We start from the raw sequence: 18,274 nt of genomic DNA on the forward strand, positions 1-18,274 counted from the left end.
TGATCAGCTCTTAGTGATCTGGTGTCTCCAGACTAGGTTTAACTCCAGCTATGCAGCTCCATGGCACTGGGTATTTTCTCTTAGAATTTAGTTTAGTAGAAATTCAGATTTGGAAGGTTTTCCCCAATGTTTTGTTTATTTGCACACTAGAAAACAAATGAAACTGTTGATACCCAGTTAAGGTTATACTGTGTAGAATGAAAATCTGCCTGCTGTATAAACAGAGTTTATCTAAGTGTTCAAAAAATAATGGCAGGGGAGATGTTTAAAGGCTTGGAATAGAAATGTGTGGAAAAGTAGCAGTAGGGCAGCCCTGCTGAGCCGCTGAGCCCTGGCTGCACTTCTGCATAAATTTGGAGTAAATCAGGAGTCAATAAGATACAGCTGTGGATTGTCATTTCTTGAAAGCAGTGTACCACTGTTTAAAACTCCCTTTAATCCTTGCAGACCAGTAATGGAGGAGGGAGTTTAAGTGATTATTCCTCCTCTGTCCCATCAACTCCAAGCACCAGCCAGAAGGAGCTGCGGATTGATGTTCCTCCCACTGCCAACACACCAACTCCTGTCCGTAAACAGTCCAAGCGCCGGTCCAACCTCTTCACGGTGAGTGAGCCAGGGGAGGGCTGCTGTGAACACAGCTCAGCTGCAGCCCCTGAGCTGGGCTGCCCTGGGACACAGGAGGGCTGAGATGGATCTGGAGGCTTCAGACAAAAACAGCTTGGAGTGATCCTTGGGTGGTTCTGTTTGAGACCTACAGAGGAGCACTTTTTCTAGGAAGACAGGCTGAGACTTGAGGTTGTTCAGCCTGGAGAAGAGAAGGCTCCAGGGGGACCTTAGAGCCCTTTTCAGTGCCTAAAGGGGTTCCAGGAGAGCTGGAGAGGGACTGGGGACAAGGGCCTGGAGTGATGAGACTTCCACTGACAGGGCAGGGTTAGATGAGATATTGGGAGGGAATTACTGCCTGTGAGGGTGGGCAGGCCCTGGCACAGGGTGCCCAGAGAAGCTGTGGGTGCCCCTGGATCCCTGGAAGTGTCCCAGACCAGGCTGGATGTGGCTTGGAGCAGCCTGGGATAGTGGCAGGTGTCCCTGCCCATGGCAGGGGTGAGGCTGGATTGGCTTTTTAAGCTCCTTCCCAAGCCAAACTATTCCATAACTACCCCATGGTGTTTCTGTTACTACACAGAATCAGATTGCTTTTTTCTTTTTCAGGGTTAAAAAAGATGATGGAGATTAAAGTAACTTTTTTTCTTTCCAAACCATCTGGTTTTTGCTTCATTGAGAGGCCAAAAAACCAAAAATCAAACAAACAAAAAAATAAGATAGAAAGCTGCCTGGTGCAACATGACAGGTCTTTGTTATGCAGAAGTAGTTTGGGAGATGCTAGTGAAGGCCTGAGTGAAGGTTTCCTTGGTTTAGCCCCTCTTGCTGAAAGCTCTGGGATCGTGTTGCAGTTGTATTTGTGGTTTGTAAGTGGTTTTTTGACAGTTCACACACATCATAGCAAACTCAGAATCCCTCTGGGCTCTCGTGTAACTCCCTTGGGGGTTGTAGCTACATGTTAGTTGTGTTTAGGAACCCACAGCTTTCCTGTCAGCATGGAGAATTTTTATATTTTGTTCCAGAGTGTCATGCTCACTTCCCACATACAAACCCCATAAAACCTTTTCCTCATACTCTGAGGGAAATCCGAGCTCTCCACTTTCAGCAAGTGGAAAGTTTAGTCATCATTTTGGAGCTCTGAGTGACAGCACAGAGCCCCAGGGATCCCGTGTCCATGCCAACAGAGGTATTTTGATTTAAACCCAGATCTCCCACACCTATAAAGGAGAGGAAGTCATGCATTTGTGTTCGGGTGCAAATGTGTAGGTGGAAAAGAATAAAATGAGTGGCTTAGGAAGAAGCGTCCCACCTTTGATGCCAATGTTTGGTAACAGTAGTATGGATTTCTTCCCATTGGTGGGAATAATCTGGAGTTTGGTGGGAGAATTCCAGAGTTCCTAACCCCACTAGATGTCAGTGTCAGCCCAGAAACCAGCAGCAGTCAGAGCTCTGGAAGCAGAGCTGGGATGCCACTGCATCCTTGGAAACACCGCTGACCATCCATGTCTGGCTGAGGGATGTGTGGTGCTGCCAGGGCTCTGGGGGCGGTGCTGACATTTGGGAATTGGGGATGTTTCATTGGGAGCAGCTGTCAATTTGAGAAAGGGAGGAGAAAAAACCAGACTCATCTACAGTCAGAGGAAAGGTTTGAGAAGAATGTTAAGTCAGTGTAAACAAACAGACTAAAGCTCTGGTTTGTGATAGTTAGTGAGAACCACATTTACTAATATGAGGAGGATGTTGATGGTTGTCTAATGTCTGATAACTGGGAAAAAAATAATAATTTGGCTTTGCAGAATTAGTTGTGTCTTTTAAGGTGGGTGTAGTGAGATTGTTTAATGAGCTGCCCTGTAATCTGTGTCCTGAAGTACTTAACACCCACTCTGCTGTAATCCAGTTTTTGTGCCAAGTTAAAACCTGGAATTACTTAATTGAATAAATAGATACCCGGTATTTTCTGTAGTTATGAACAGAGTGTATAATTAAAATATTTTACTGTTTAGCTCTGGGTTTCTTGCTGTGCTTCTCTTCCCAGTCACTTATGCCTTTATCTCTTACAGAATCAGATGTATTTCTGTTTAATCATTGCAAGTTACCCCTTATTATCTAGCACAGGTAATCTGTTTAGATTAGTTTAGGTCTTTAGATCTTCTGTTGTTGGAAGAGAACTGGACTAAGTAGAAAATATTTGATTCTTCTTAATTACAGTTTTTGAGTTGGAATAGGGTTGAGTATTTTAAACATGTTCAGTGCATTAAATGCAGAATCTCATATTTTTGACATTGAGTATTAATGTTTGTTATAAAGCTATTGTTGCAGCAGCTGATTTTCCGCTTAAGTGATAAGATAGATGAAATATTAGAGTTGTTGATATCCTTTGTTTTGGACAGTCTGATAACAGGGACCACCAAATAATCTTGTGTAGGGCAGGTGAGGATTTACAGTGCATTTATGAGGTTCACTGAGCAAGAAGCTGATTCTAACCATGTCTGATCCCACATTGGGTGAGGGAGTTTCTGGCATATGAAGGTGCATCACCTTTCCCACATTTAGTGTTATCTGTCTTACATATTTACAGAATTCCAAGAGAGTTTTTCAGACTTAAAATGAGCTCTCTATCTCAAGTACCTACTGTTAGAGGTGAGTATTTTACTTTTGGGTGCTCTGCACTGCTGATCTGGGTCCGGTTGTGCCCAAACTCAGATGTGACATCTTGGGTAAAATTTTACGTGGATTAACTCTGTGAGTGACTTCCAGTGCAAAGGGGAAATCACTCCAGTGATATTTGTGCAGGTGATATTTGTGCTTCCATTTTTCCAGACTTTTTCTGGTTTGCTGGCCCCAACATTTAAATAGAACCACTTACTGTGTAGATGTGCCATCAGAAAATGTCCTAGGAAGTGTTGCTCCAGCGTGGTTTGGAGTGGATTTTTTTCCTCTAGGATATAAGACATATTGTGTGTGTCATAGGTACAAAAGCATAAAAGATCAGATCTCTGTTTCACTGCACAATTTGTCTTTATAAATAGTGGAGCGTGCAAAGATTCTCCCCTGGAAAACGTTAGGGATTCTGTGATAACGAGCAGCTATAAGGGAATTTGCCTACAGAAATCCCTACGTTTCTGTGATTTTGGCATTTACCAGTGTTTTGCATGTAGATATTTCCCTTCCCATGTGCAGCTTGTGATTTCCAGCTGCAGTAACTTTTATGGAATGGTGATGATTTAAAACCAGAAATGAAAAACAGCATGTAAATATTCAGCCTGCATTTCAGAGGCAGGATCTTTTCTCAAAAAAAAAAAAAAAAAAAAAAAAAAGTCGGATAAAAAAGAAACATTCAAGTTGACAACTCCCCTCCCAAGGATTTGGGCACCTTCACTGAGTTTCTTTACAATGTCACTTACGGGCGCTTTGCGCCATTGAAGCTTTGTTTTGCCTTTGTATTCTTGGGAAGTGGCACTTTCAGAGGCAGAAATCTGTCTTGGAGGACGAGGAACAATAGTTATCCTGCACACTAGATTTCATCCCTCCCACTTGTTTTGCTTGCTTTCATTTGTTCTTTGTTTAATTCCCCGGCACGTCATTCCATTGCCCCGAACCATAGTAACTGGAGATCGGAGCCCGTTCCCGGCAGAGCAGGGCCGGCAGCGCGGGATCCCCGCTGGGTGAATGTGCTGCTCAGAATGCTCTTGCTCGAGTCTTCCTCCTGCCTGCCCTCCCTCCCCTTTCGCCCCAGGGCAGCTGCTCCGGGCGTTTATTCTTCCTTCCAGCCCTTTGTGGGATGGGGGCAGCAGCATTAGCGCCCCCAGATCCCGATGATCCCCCGATTCCGGGGTGTCTTTCCGCTGGCGGCTCTGACGTGGCCCCGGCTCTCATTAGCTCCCCGCGGCGGTGCCGGACAGCACCGATGGGCTCCTTTCATACATCATCGCCAAGTTGAAAAACACATGAAAATGTTTTCCCATTTCCAATATTGTGTGAGTAATGTTCCCATTGGAAAGTAATGGAGTGAAGTTGTCACTTGTCAGCGCAGTTATTAAGGAGGATGACTCTCAGGTCGTCTTTTTGTAATAAAATAAATCTGTCAAAATCACTGCGCCCGTGCGTTCTGTCGCAATAACGGGCTGCGATCTGAATAACTTCTTCAGATTCCCATATTACATGATAAAGTCATGAAGGGAGCTCTGTGACCTTACTCCTGCAGCAGTTCCAGCCTTGGAGAAAGCCAGGATAAAGCAATCCAGGTTTTAGGCATTGGTAAAATTCTCCTCATGCTAATTTTTCCCCGTTATGTTAAGATAACTTTTTCCAGTCACTGGCTTTTCTTGCTGTTCCAACTTTCTAACCATCCCAAAGCAGAAAAAAAATAATGAGTTGAAGTCCATGGGGTCAAACTCGGCATTATAAAATTGTATTTCTAAATAGTTGCTGACATTTCTAAGAACCACACAGGTGTGAATTAAATGTATGCATGGGTATATTAAATTTTTTTAATGAGGAGATGGCACCTTCATTCCCCTTTGGAACTACTGATGAAAACTTCAGAAACGTGTCCTCTGATGTTGTGGGTCTTCAGGCAGTGAAGCTGTAACTCTTTAAATCCGAATGCATTTCAAACTAATGGATGGTTGAAATTTTTGAGTGGTGGATAGGAAGTTTATTCAGATTTTAGAATGGTTGTGTACTTGTGCAGATCCAATTTTGAGCATGTTATTTACCTGCCAAATTATTTTTTAATTGCCCCGAAAGAAAAGAAGACAAATAAAAGCATCCTTGGTGTGCATTTAATGGAGCACAAACTTTTCTTTTCGCTCTGCAGTCTCGGAAAGGGAGTGACCCAGACAAAGAGAAGAAGGTCCTGGAGAGCAGAACAGACAGCATTGGAAGCGGCCGCGCAATCCCAATTAAACAGGTAATGCCGAAATAGTTGCATTTTTCCCTTCCCTGCTTTCCATAGTTGGGAGACACACCTCGGTCCGGGCTCGGTGGTGGCGGAGCCAGCGCGCTGAGCAGCGTTTGATGTGCGCCGGTGATGAATGTGGAAGTCACTCACTTGACATCAATTAGGAGAGGTTCCTATGTGTATTAAAATAGGATCATTAGAATAAGAAGAGGGAAAATGTGACAACAGGCCTAATGAAGTGCAGTCTGCCGGCCTGCATATGGAGCGGGTTTCTAGGCTGTGCTGGCTTCAAAGCTGCCTTTGTAGAGGGGGCTTTGATTGGGCCGAGTGCTGCCAGGCGCAGGGTAAATCAGATCGCTCGACAAGAGCCCCTTGTGATCGTAGGAATAGCCTGATGTGGCCCTAATTTGCTACCACAGACGGACATCTGAACACAGTTTCAGGCTGCTCCGTAACAACGAGGCAATTAGTTGTGATAATCATGGCCGGTGTGTCAGCTGCGCGCTCTTGTTTGTAATTTGCTAATGAAGGGATTGTAACTTTGATTAGGTTCAGTTTCATTTAGACCTTATTATATAAGAGAACGTTTACAGCTGTAATGTGTGGCCTTAATTAAACTTTCTCATTACACAACAGGACTTGAAGCCGAGGATTTGTTTTGGTCTGTTTTTACTAGCCTAGATGCACTTTCATTAGCCTGAAAAACTCGATGCTAAATTGTAGTTGGGAACAGTCCTTTGAAAGGCAAAAGTGCTGCCAGCGTTGTATTTGGGGAGTGAGATGATTTACTTTCTCAAATGAAATGGCACTGAATCCATGTGGTTGAGATCTCCACGTTCCCATGGAATGCTTCTCACACAGTTTCTGTGTCAGCGTTTGCAAGTGTTTACTCATGTGTGAGAGTTGCCTTGCTTAGAGATAAGCTCTCTTTCTTTTCCACTTATTTTCTTCCCACACATTTCTTTCCAGTTGTTTTGGTGCCTTTCCTGCCCTCTAGAGGCTCACTTGCCTCTCCTAATCTTCCCTCAGTCCATGCCTTATCCTGCCAGGTAGCCCTGGATGTCCTGTGGGGAGCTGGATTTACATGTTTTGGGGGTGTTGTCCATGTTCTTCCTCTATTTCTGGATGCAAGGAGTTGATTATGTACCCTTAACTATTAGCTGTGATTTTTCTTCTTGAAAGTATTCTAAAAGAACTTTTGGGACCATCAGGCAGCAAAAATGCTGTCATGTGTGAATCTCTAGTAGGCAAATTTTAATCAAGCACTCTGCAGTCCAGAAGAGCAGTTTGAAAGCAGAGGAGCTCAGTATTTGGCTCTGCATTCAGGGGAGGAGATTCCAGGCATTTAAAGCAAGCTACAGTTTTATTTTCCTACAGCTTTTGTATGGTACAGGATGGGTTAGACCGGCTGCAATCCTTTTGGGTGATGCTAATTAAACAAAAGTGCAGCTGAGAATGTAAAACTGAGGAATAGATGTGCCAGTATTTGTTCCAGGCATACATACTGTTATTTCCTAAAATGCTGTTGTATCAAATTAGTTTGATTAAAAGTACACTCTCAGGAAGAGTATTGTAAGGTAAATGTTGTGTGATTGTGTCACATCGTGTTGTAAAGGAATATCTCTTAAAATATCTGGAATTTCTGTATGGAAAAATTCTCCTTGAAGCTCTGCTTGTGTACCAAATATGACCAATCTTTTGGGAACCTGTCCTTCTTGTTACTAATCCCAATTATGGTAATTTCATTTTGTCACATACAAGCCATTGCCCCCAAATCCTTGATTTGCATCCTCAGCAGAACCATTCCCTTCTTTGGGCTTTGGGAATGGGAACTTGGGAGGTTTTTGCAGTGCTATAGGGCAGCTGCTCCCAGTGGGATTTCACATCACACTCAGGTGTCAGGAGGAGGGATTTGGAGGTCTGGTCAGTAGAGGTGGCTCCAGGCTCAGTTGCTGATACAGCCACATTCTCAGGGAGCTCGACAAGTGCCAGGTCCTTGGAGCTGTCTCAGGGGCAGCAGAAATTCCTGCTAGGAAAGCTGGTGTCTTTTATTTCATGCCTTAACTGGGAATAAAACAGTGATGTGGAAGGGAACTTCTTGACCTAAAAATCTTTGTGTTGCTGTTCTTCTTAAGATGAGAAACCTCTTCCATCATGATGTTTTCCGTGGCAAATGGAGTCACAGAGTCATTAAGATTGGAAAAACCCCCTAAGATCACCAAGTCCAGTGTTTAAACAAACACTGCCAAGGTCACCACTAACCCATGTCCCCAGGCACTGTATCCTCATGGATTTTAAATCCCTCCAGGGATGGGGACTCCACCACTGCCCTGGGCAGCTTTGCCAATGCCTGACCACCCTTTCTGTGAAGAAATTTTTCCCAGTATCCAATCTGAACCTTACCTGGTGCAATTTGAGGCTGTTTCTTCTTGTTCTGTCTCTGTCATTTGGGATACATGGGAATAAAAAGAGAAATCTGGTTTCAGGCTACAGCATTCCCAGGATTGCTGTGGGAGAATAAAACTAAATAACAGCAACAAAAAAGCTCCACCAAAAAAACCCCAAAAAACCAACCAAACAAAAAAAATCAAACTCACCCAAACAAACAAAACCAAAACAAACATCATCGCATGAACAAATGATAAACCCTCCAGCCAGAACAAGTCCTTGGAGAACAAAAATGTTCCTGTTTTGAGGAAAAAATGGAATCTCTCCCAGCACTATGCTGATCATTCTGGGACCCAGGCATGGACCTGCACAACTGCCAGTGGGTTTTGGTCAAAAGAAGCCAAGAGTTGTAACCCGCTCCTGCATTCCTGTTCTTGGTGCCTGAATTCCCTGTGAGTTCAAGGGAAATCCCTGGGAGTTTGGGAGAGTATGGATGGTGCCCTGAGCAGCCTGGGCTAGGGGGAGGTGTTGGAAGGAGATGGACTATAAGGTCCATTCCAACCCAGACCATTCCAGGATTCCATGAACGAGGTAAAATGGTGAATAGCCTATTTCCTTCCAAGGAAACACCTCATTCCTTCAGGGCTTTATCCTTAACTTAGAGCAGCCTGGTCAAAAAGAGTTAATGTTCTTATTCTCTGTGTCCTTTCTACATGGTAAAGCTGATTTTTCACTGCAGTGCTAAATTTGGTTTTATTGGGCAAAGCCATATAAAACTGTCCTGATGGCCCTTCCTCCTCCCAGCAGAAACCCAAAATGTAGGCAATGAAAAGCAGGCTTGTTTTTAAAGGATGGCTGCTTGCTCTTCCCAAAATACTCTTCAAGTGAGTGAAATTTTGAGAAGGCAGATTTCCTGGGGAGGTACCAATACCTTTGTGCACGCAGCCATATCAGCATGTCTTAAATCCTGGACCTTCAGCAGCTGCTGAGAATTGGGAATGGCAGAATTTTTTAAAAATCATACAAAATTTCACTTGTGTGCTACTTAAAAATCTTGTGCAAATCAAATAGAGTCAGAAAAAGTCTTGAGCAATATTGGCTTCAAGTTTCAATCCATAGGAAGTTTTGTACTTCTGAGAAGGAGGTGCTTAAACTAAGAATATTTAAGCCATTTTCTGTAGCATTGCTAATAATCCTTTTAAAGTGAGTGGCTTGCTCTGGTTGGCGAATCCTCCCTCCAAACCCATTTATTCTGGAAAAGAAGTCTTGGTCCTGGTAGCCTGAGTGAATATTCTGAAGAATATTTTGAAGCACACATTGGGCTGCACTGTTTTGGGGAGTGGACTTTCCAGGATGGGAGGTTTTGTAGCGTTTTGGGAAAATTACTTTGGTTTTGGTGGGATTGGGAAATCTTTATCAGTAGGGCATATTCAAATTAAAATAAAAACAAAACGCACACAACAAGAAAAATAAAAGCAAGAAGCTCAGCTCAGCGGTGAGGGGGCTTGTCATGTATTAATTTTTCATTGCTGTGGAGAATTGTACATACATAATCACTTGATTGCAGTGGGAGTTAGCGAGCTCCTATGGTGTCATTTGCATAAATCTTGTTAAGTCAATGGCAGTTAATGAAGTACAAATGAGCCTGGAGAAGGTGACATGCAAATCGTGGGTGGCAGATGGGAGGTCTGTTTTTGGGATGGCAGCTGTGTGCTCTTTCTCTTTTTTTTTTTAATTTTTATTATTTTTTTCCTCTGTCCTGCCCCCATCCCCCCCAGACTGGAGTGTAAATAAATACCTAAGAACTGGCCTTGACTTTCTGCTCCCAGCCCTTCTTCTCCCTGCTCTTAATCACGGATGCTCACATCATTATATGCTCCCAACTATATAACCTTGATTATTCTTTTACCAAAAACTGGCCAAGATTGGTGTTTGACACCCTTGGCTTACCCTGGGGGGTGCTGTACCTCTCGTGCCCCTCCAAATTGCTGCATCATTTAGGGATGACAAACTCGAAGTCTGGATTAGAAATAAATGTTCTAATGGTTAGTGCTGTATTGATGACACAGTGAAAAATTTGCCATCCATGACTTGCAAAGGTGAACTTCAGAATCCATTCCCTTCCTTCAGTTTGCAAATGGCTGGATTAATGGAGAAAGTGGAATATCTTATTCAGGCTTTACTTTTAGGTGATATTTCAAATGACCTTCTTTGCCTGCCAGCTTAGCATATTTAAGTACATTAAAGTAATCTTAATGAAATTAAGTATTTTGTCTTTTTTTTTTTTTTTTTTTTTTTTTACTCTGACCTAAAAATGGCAAATATTTTTTATGTCAAGGCATGGGGGTGGCATCACTGATTTGCTATTCATGAAGAAGAGTTTGATTCCTGGATGCACAAGTTGCAGTTTTTCTTTAAGATGAGCATAAGCAAAACTGGCACTTCGCAACATACACCTGAATTTTAATTAAAAAAATCATTAAACTCAGCAAAGGTAACTTTGAAGATGCTCTCATCAAATGTCAAACTTGGCATAAAAAAAACTGTCACTTCTCTTCAGCTCCCTACAGCTGTAGGTCAGTGTTGCCTCTGCTTCACTAGTGATTTCCTACTTCCTTTGCTTCACTAGTGATTTCCTACATCCTAACCTCATTTTTGTTCATTTTTAGTGCAGCTGGGATGTTCAGACACCAGTTACACAAATCTTGCATGGAATAACACACAACACTGTTAGCTTGGTCCTTCCATTGAAGCAGTGAGATCATCCTACCTGAAACCTGTTTTCCCTTAAAATACCCGCAGCTGTCTGTCCAGCTGCTGGAGCATCTCAGCAGGCAGGGCAGTGTCTTGGGAATAGGTTTTGAAAAGGGATCATCTGCCACGTTAGGTCAGTCAAAGTGATGTCCTTAGTCATCCTCACTGCCACGGGAGCACTGCAGTGCTCCAGGCAAGTGTCACATCCGAGACTCGCCGTCCTCACGAGCACTAAATGCTCTTTGCAGCAGCTTTCCTGGCTGCAGATGTTTACTTGGAGTCCACCAGAAGAGAGAACAAATAAGCCATGATCTTAGCAGCTCTTCCTGCTTTAATTCATCTGACTTGACAGGGTGAAAAAAAACATCTAGAGGAGCACGACAGACAGATGATGCTACAGCCAGTTGTGCCAGGGCTTATCTGATGGCTTCTCTCTTCTGTCTGGGTTCAACATCAGGTTGTGTTTTGGAATAAAAGTGGCTAATGCAGGTAAGGGCCAAGAGCATTTCAGAAGGAGGATGGCAGCAAGCATGTGGAGGGCACACAGAATCCTGCCTTTACTTTCCCTCCTTACAGCTGTGTGTTTCTGCACTGAACCCAATTTCACTGACACAACCCCAGCCCCCTGTGCTGCTGCTTCTGTTCTGAAACAGAGAATCCCTGGATGGTTTGGATTGGGAGGACCTTAAAGCCCATCTCACTCTCACCCCCTGCCACGGGCAGGGACACCTTCCACTGTCCCAGGTTGCTCCAAGTCCCAATGTCCAACCTGACCTTGGACACTTCCAGGGATCCAGGGGCAGCCACAGCTTCTCTGGGCACCCTGTGCCAGGGCCTTCCCACCCTCACAAGGAAGAATTTCTTAATATCCCATTTCTCCCTGCCCTCTGTCAATTTGAATCCACTCCCCCTTGTCCTGGCTCTCCAGGCCCTTGTAAACAGTCTCTCTCCATCTTTCTCTGAGGCTCCCCTCAGGTCCTGGAAGGAGCATGCTCCAAAACTCCTCCTACTTTGTATTTTTCCTTCCTGATGTCCAGGTAGTTTGTAGACTGTTGTTTGCAAGCCAGCGTTGGGTGTCTCCAAGGAGCAGCTTTGCCAAAGTCAGAACTGACATGATTTACAAGGAACTGGCAGATGACATGGTTTGATTTATTTATCTCCAGCATGAGGTGTAATTTCCTCTGTCACATGTCTGTCTAATCACAGTAATCAGTCTCCAGATCAGCTTGTACAAACACCAGGGTATGGTTTTGAGCCAAATGCTCTTAGTGCTGAAATCTTCTGTGTAATTCCTCTGCAATTGTTTATAATCAGAACATACACATTTTGCTGGCTTTTTTTTTTTAATTAGCTGATTACCAGTTATAAAATGTTTTGCACTCACTGTGGTTCTGTAAATTGTTAACTGGTCGCTACCAGTATAATTAAATACTTCAGAGCACTTGGCTATGGTCGCACTGAACTGTGAAGAAATAATGTTATATAGCCAATCAAAAAGAGATACTTGTAAACTCATTTAAAGCGTCAGAGTGTGTTAGGACTATCATGGTGATGCTTATTGCAGGAGAAATTAAAGATACAGTTTTGTGCTAAGAGGCAATACAGAAATTAGTTCCTGAATTAGTTGTTAATTGATTTGGTAATTCCCTGGGGTCTGCATGCTCTTTTTTCCTTTTTCGTTGTTGCATTCAGTTAACAGTGACTATTCCCAGTGCACTTGAAATATTTTTTCCAATTAGATCAAATGTGCCCTTACATCAGAAGAATGGCTTTAGCTCCATGTACCTGTCTGGAATAATGTTTAATTTGGCTGTGAAAGCCAAGTTTCTGGGTTTTTCCAGTTGATGAATTTCAGATGCCGTCCCAAGAAAAGCTGTAGTCCTTAGATTCTGGAATAAAATAGCAGTAAAAAGCTCTCCTGGACATCTGGAGCTGGGAGCTCCAGGTGTTAAACCCTTCCCTTGCACAAGGATCTGGTTTCTAGTCCAAGGGCATGGCCCCCTCTGCCCCTTGGCCACAGCAGGCAGACCTGGGCACGAGCCTCAGCCTCTCTGATTGAGACAATTCCTCTTTTTCCTCCTTCATCCATCTGTTTGTCCCACTGGATCCTCCCATCTGCTTCTTCCTGCTTTCTGGAGTCAACTGATTTGCCTTCCTGGGATGTCTGAGGGTTACAGGAAGGAGCTGGAGTTTGGGCCTTTGGCTTATCAAGATTGAATGTCTAATATGCTGCTTTTATTTAGTCTCCTAATTTTTCAAAGTCTCTAAAATATGAGTTTTCTGTTTCACATCTTATAAAATGTTGTTATTTTATCTCTAAATACTTTAAATACCCAGGACTGTCCTACAGTGATAGTCTCAAGCATTCTTAGCCCAAGGTGAGCCCTGTACAGCTTTAAGGAGCCATAAATGAAATATTATCAATAAACTTTTCAGAGAAATTAACTTTCCATTTTTTTTTTTTTTTTTTTTTTTTTTTTACTTCCCATGGCTATGGTCTGGAGCTAAGGGTGTATTTAAATGTTTGTTAGTGTTTATTTTTTGCGCACAATTTCAAACATAATATTCCATGTATTTGTGTCACCCAGCCTTCAAAGTGAGCAAAGGAGAACAGTGCCTTGTAGGGCAACAATGGACAGTAGCCAGATCACCAACTTTAAAAACAGAGGGAAATTTCATGTTTCCTAAATGTTTTATAAATGTGCTTCCTAAATGTTTTATATGTTAATGCCATAAGGGGTCATAGATTGCTTATGGCTGCCAATAAGGAGTGTTCAACTCCATCCTCCTTATTTATTTATTCATTTATTTTAAACCTTATCCAAATGCAATGCTCTTGATGTTTCATGAAAGAGACAGGGACAAACCTGTGAGTTTGAGTAGCAGCTGATGATTTCCTGGCTGACACATCAGGTGTGATTGTAGCTCTTGCTCATCCTTAAGGTTCAAGAGGAGATATTCCAGCATTTTTTGGAATAGAGGGTTGATCAGGTTAAGCATCCTTGGAGAGACTGTGGAAGGAGAATGGAAGCAGGCAGGAGGAGAGTGCCAGGAGATTATCAGCCTCTGCAGATATAGTAGGGAAAGAGCTTTTAGATAAGCTTCTCTTATCTAAAATACCAATTTTTTTAAAAAAGGGGGAGAAGAGCCCTATTGTATAAAGGAGCAGGTGCTGCTCTTTAGCACAAACCAGTCAAGGATCTGTTTTCCAGTGTTCATAAGAGAAGGGAGAGAGTATTAGTATTTTTCTGAGGGTCTACCATGAACATCCTCCTCTTGTGCCTGGTGCTGGATTCCAGCAGAGAACGGGGTCCCCCAAATTCCAGGATTTTGGATCCAGTACCAATGCAGTGAGTAGGGCTGGAGGCTACAGGAAGCAAGCCAACAGTCTCTCTGGTGGGACTGTGGAGGATTTAATACATTTGGGTTGTTCTCACCCTGTTCTGTGTGCTGGATATTGCAAATCCTGGAGTGCCCATAAGACAGAACATGGGGAAGAGGTGTCAGCGTGCTTCGGTGGAGAGGAGGAGGGAATGAGCCAAAGCAATGGAGGTGTAAAAGAGAACATCAATAAAAAAAGCCATAATACGACTTTTAAAAATTTATTGGAATTTTCCAGTGCTGAAATGGTGTAATATATCGATGGGTGGCATGTCAGTGTGACATGCAGAGTGACAGCACTGAGGAATCTTCACTGTTGCCCTAAGGCCCTGAGCTGGCCCCTGGCCAAAAGCCTCTGACTCGAGGTGGTGTTTCAATAGTTGCATCTAGAAAATGCTTTGCAAGATGCAATCTCTTTATTTGAGCCACCTTCATCTACCCAGGTGATCAAAACCCCCCACTAAACAATGGCATCAGTCACTGGCTGAGTGCCTGAGTTCATAACCACAGAATCAGAGTCTCCTGAGCTGGAAGGGACTCACAGGGAACGTCGATCCAAGCCCTGGCCCTGCACAGACACCCCAACAATCCCACCCTGTGCATCCCTGAGAGCTCCATTAAATGCTCCTGGAGCTCTGGCAGCCTCTTTCCCTGGGAAGCCTGGACAGTGCACAGCACCCTCTGGGGGAAGAACCTTTTCCTGAGATCCAGCAAAACCCCTTGTGAGCTCCCAAAACTCCCTGCAAGCCCTTGTGTAGGCACTGCATTGGGGACATCTCCAAATCAGCCAGGAGAGCAGGAGGAATTGACCTTTACTTGTTTTCAGTGGATGAGATCTGGAATCAGAATGGTTTTGGTTGGAAGGGACCTTTAAGGATCACCCAGACCAAACCTCCAGATGAGCAGGGTCGCCATCCTCAGGGCCAGGTGCCATCCAGCAGGATGGGCTTGCTCCAGGAAGCGGTGGGAAAAGCCTTTGTTCCAAAGAGTCGCTGTGTGTTGGAGGTGAATCCAGGCACATCTGGGCTGGCTTTGGTGGCTGCAGCTCTTCCTCCGAGGGCATGAGGAATTAGTCCTGAGAACTGACATAAGAAGATTAAGTAGCAAGCTTATGACAGTTAGCAAGTGAGGCTGCCTGATAGACTTGGGTTGACACAATGATTATTAATACATTGTAAAGATGTTTTGGGGATTCCACCATATTTGTATGGTTGCCAGCAAAACGTTGACAGTTGCATTGTGGTTAATAAATTCATTTAGATTTATAAGCATTGTTTACAGAACCTGTTCGCCTGCTGAAACTCTAACAGCATCTGTTCCTTTGTACTAATTAACTGCTAATTACGAATGAGCTTTGTGCGTTTGTCAGTATAACTGGCTCATGCATTTTGTAAGGAACATTAACAAATTGATTTACATAGTGGTAAAGCAATCAAAAGAGTAAACTGAACAGCACGCAGTTAAAGCCCTTTAGCCTAATTTTTTGAGCACAGCAAACTTTGGGCATTCTGAATATTTTCATCATTCTTTTGCTCCCATTTAATTGTGTGGTAATTGTGTGTGAATCTGGATTGGGGGTGTTGGCCCAGCATCCCTCATTTCCTGTTTTATTTTGTGGGTTTGCGTTTGTTTTACTTTAAAGCATTGGCACTTCAGTGTATAATATTTGAGGAAATATTTTTCCAGAGTATAGCTAACAATGGCAAATTAAAACCAATAAATGTCATGAAAAACGAATATTGCTTGGGGGGAACAAGGGGTGTTTGAAACATGGGTACTCTGTAACTGGTTTGGATGTTTGAAATATGTATGGAAGTCTCTGCACTTTGGTTTAAATACTGTTTTCTCTAAACCTGCTTTTATTCAGAAAAATCCTCTGACTACAATAATTATCAGCACATCTTTAGAACAGTCTCAGCAACTAGGCCAGATGTTGGTACTTAAAAATTTTGAATTTAAAGGGAATAATTGGCACAGGTTGCCCAGAGAAGCTGTTGCTGCCCCAACCCTGGTAAGTGTTCCAGGCCAGGTTGGATGGGGCTTGGAGCAACCTGGGATAGTGGGAGATGTCCCTGCCCATGGCAGGAGGGTGGAATCGTGTGGTCTTCAAGGTCCTTTCCAACTCACACCACTCAAGGATTCTATAATTAAAGTGCAATTCTTACAAATAAAATCTCAGTTTATTTTGGATGAGTTAAATCAGGGAGAAAAATCATATAACTTGATTGTTTTGTTTATTGTAAAGGATCCTTCACATGATGATAAATTGGGGATGAGTTTCATGATCAGATGAGCTGGATAGATTTCACTTGCAGACATCCTAAAAGCTGTAAAGCTTAAAATGAGCTTTATTACTACTGTTAGGGAGAAGGCAAAAGTAGTGCAATGCAAGCACACACTTCGTTGTTTAGTTTTCCTGACCAGAAGGTATTCCAGCGAGGAACAGACAGAGTGGTTTTATACAGACTAAAACCTGCCAGGAAAACTCAATTGCTTTTTTGATAGAATTTCCAACTAAGGGCATGAAGCAAACATAGCAGATGTAAAATATTTTGATACAGCCTCGCTACATCTTAATTGAGAGTTTATCCAAATGTGTGTGGCTGAAAGCTGCCATGTCGGTTGGATCTGGTCTGTGGGGGTGGAAACAAGCCCTAAAGCCAGAGCGTGGTCTGGGCTGGCTGGAAGGGGACTAAACTTTGCTCAGCTCTGGGGACAGTGCTATGTGTCTGCTTGAAAAGTATACCTCCATCCTTGTTTAAAAGAACCAGGAAAACAGGGGCAGTGTGGGAGAAAGAACTGGAATGGAACCTGGACTAAAACCCACCCAACTCAAACTTCAGCTGCTTAACCCAAACTTGGAAGGTCTTTTGCTTTTATGCGCTTCACCAGGACACTTCTCCAGCGACCCCCAGGGACAGGCTCCTGTGCCTGGAATCAAAGCCAGGATCTGACATGAGGCCCCAAACACTCTGTGGCTGCCCCTGGATCCCTGGAAGTGTCCAAAGCCAGGTTGGGGCTGGAGCCGCTTGGGAGAGTGGAAGGTGTCCCTGCCCATGGCAGGGGTGGGACTGGATGAGCTTTAGGATCCCTTCTAATCCAAACCCCTCTGGAATTCTGTGGTTTCAGGATTAATACTCTAGGAGAAAGCTGCTGAACTCAGAGGCTGTCAGACCATGGAATGTTCTCTACCAGAAAAAATAAAAGCTTAGTGAATTTGGTTTTCTTTAAGGAAGAGGGTGTGGATTTTCTTTTAAAGAAGGGGAGAGGCTGTTGAGCAGTGAGATTATGTAGGTAGATCTGAGCACTGAGTCCATTTCTTTCCCCTTTATAACTAATATGAGTCTTTGTCACAAAAGAAAAATACCAAGACGTACCATTTGTGGGAGCGTTTATAGTACAGTATATCACCCTATTATGAATGACAGCATTTAAATGGTTGGGTAGAGAGCTGCAGAACTGCTACAAATCAAGGAGCTAGATTAACATCTAACGCTCTCTTCTCCGTGAATATTTCAGGGGTAAATTAAGAAATCTTCAAGTGTGGGAGGTATTGGAAAAAAAAATCAACTAAAATTACCAAAGTGGCTGGATTGTTTAGAAATTCTGATGTCTGAAGTGAGCAGTACACTGGAACCAAGAAGAATTGAAGAGCAGGGATTATTTAGGCTGGAAGGGTATCATCACTTTAGGAATCAAAATTGTACAGGCTGTTTCATGGTCAAATTGCAAACAAAAGAACTTTTTCTCTGGAGGGAGAGATGCACTGGAAATCCTTGACTGAACACTGAGCTTTGAGCAAACTGGGTGAAAACTCTTCTTCAGGATGCAAACTGCGAGATATGTATGGTTGATGTGTTTCGTGTTAAGTAAATACTCTAGTCTGAGTCTGAAGATCTGGAATCATATGTGTATATTGACTTTGTGTGAGCCAGATCTCCTGAAGGATACAGACTTTCAGATTGCCTGCGCTGTGTCAGACAGGTGAGCTACACAACCCTTCCCTCTCCTGGGGCATGAGAGATGTGCACCCATCCAGTGCTGAAGTGTGCCCAGTGTTCTGAGAATTGACATTTTGTGTTTGCTTAAGCTGATGTGAGGCAAGGAACTACTGGGGAACATTTTATGAATTTGCACTTTGCACAGTAGGTGTTGGCTGTGATTTGGGAATTCATGGCAATGCTGTATTTGTAGGTGAGAAATAATAGGTGCACCATCACTGTTGTTAGTGCTTTAATCTCTCAGCAT

General features: G+C 43.3%; 1 protein-coding gene across 9 annotated transcripts in view; it reads left to right on the forward strand.

The window, feature by feature from the left end:
- The window catches only part of AGAP1 (ArfGAP with GTPase domain, ankyrin repeat and PH domain 1), a gene marked incomplete at its 5' end in the record, with an annotated part of 302,933 nt that overhangs the window by 143,186 nt on the left and 141,473 nt on the right, over positions 1-18,274 (forward strand). For all 9 annotated transcript variants that reach the window (XM_083865718.1, XM_083865713.1, XM_083865719.1 and 6 more), the window contains 2 exons: positions 448-603; positions 5,420-5,512. In XM_083865718.1, coding sequence (XP_083721844.1) covers positions 448-603; positions 5,420-5,512 — 249 coding nt within the window. The remainder of the gene's footprint in view (positions 1-447; positions 604-5,419; positions 5,513-18,274) is intronic.

Source organism: Zosterops lateralis (assembly GCF_965231275.1).
Source record: "Zosterops lateralis genome assembly, chromosome: 7".
Classification (NCBI taxonomy): Eukaryota; Metazoa; Chordata; class Aves; order Passeriformes; family Zosteropidae; genus Zosterops; species Zosterops lateralis.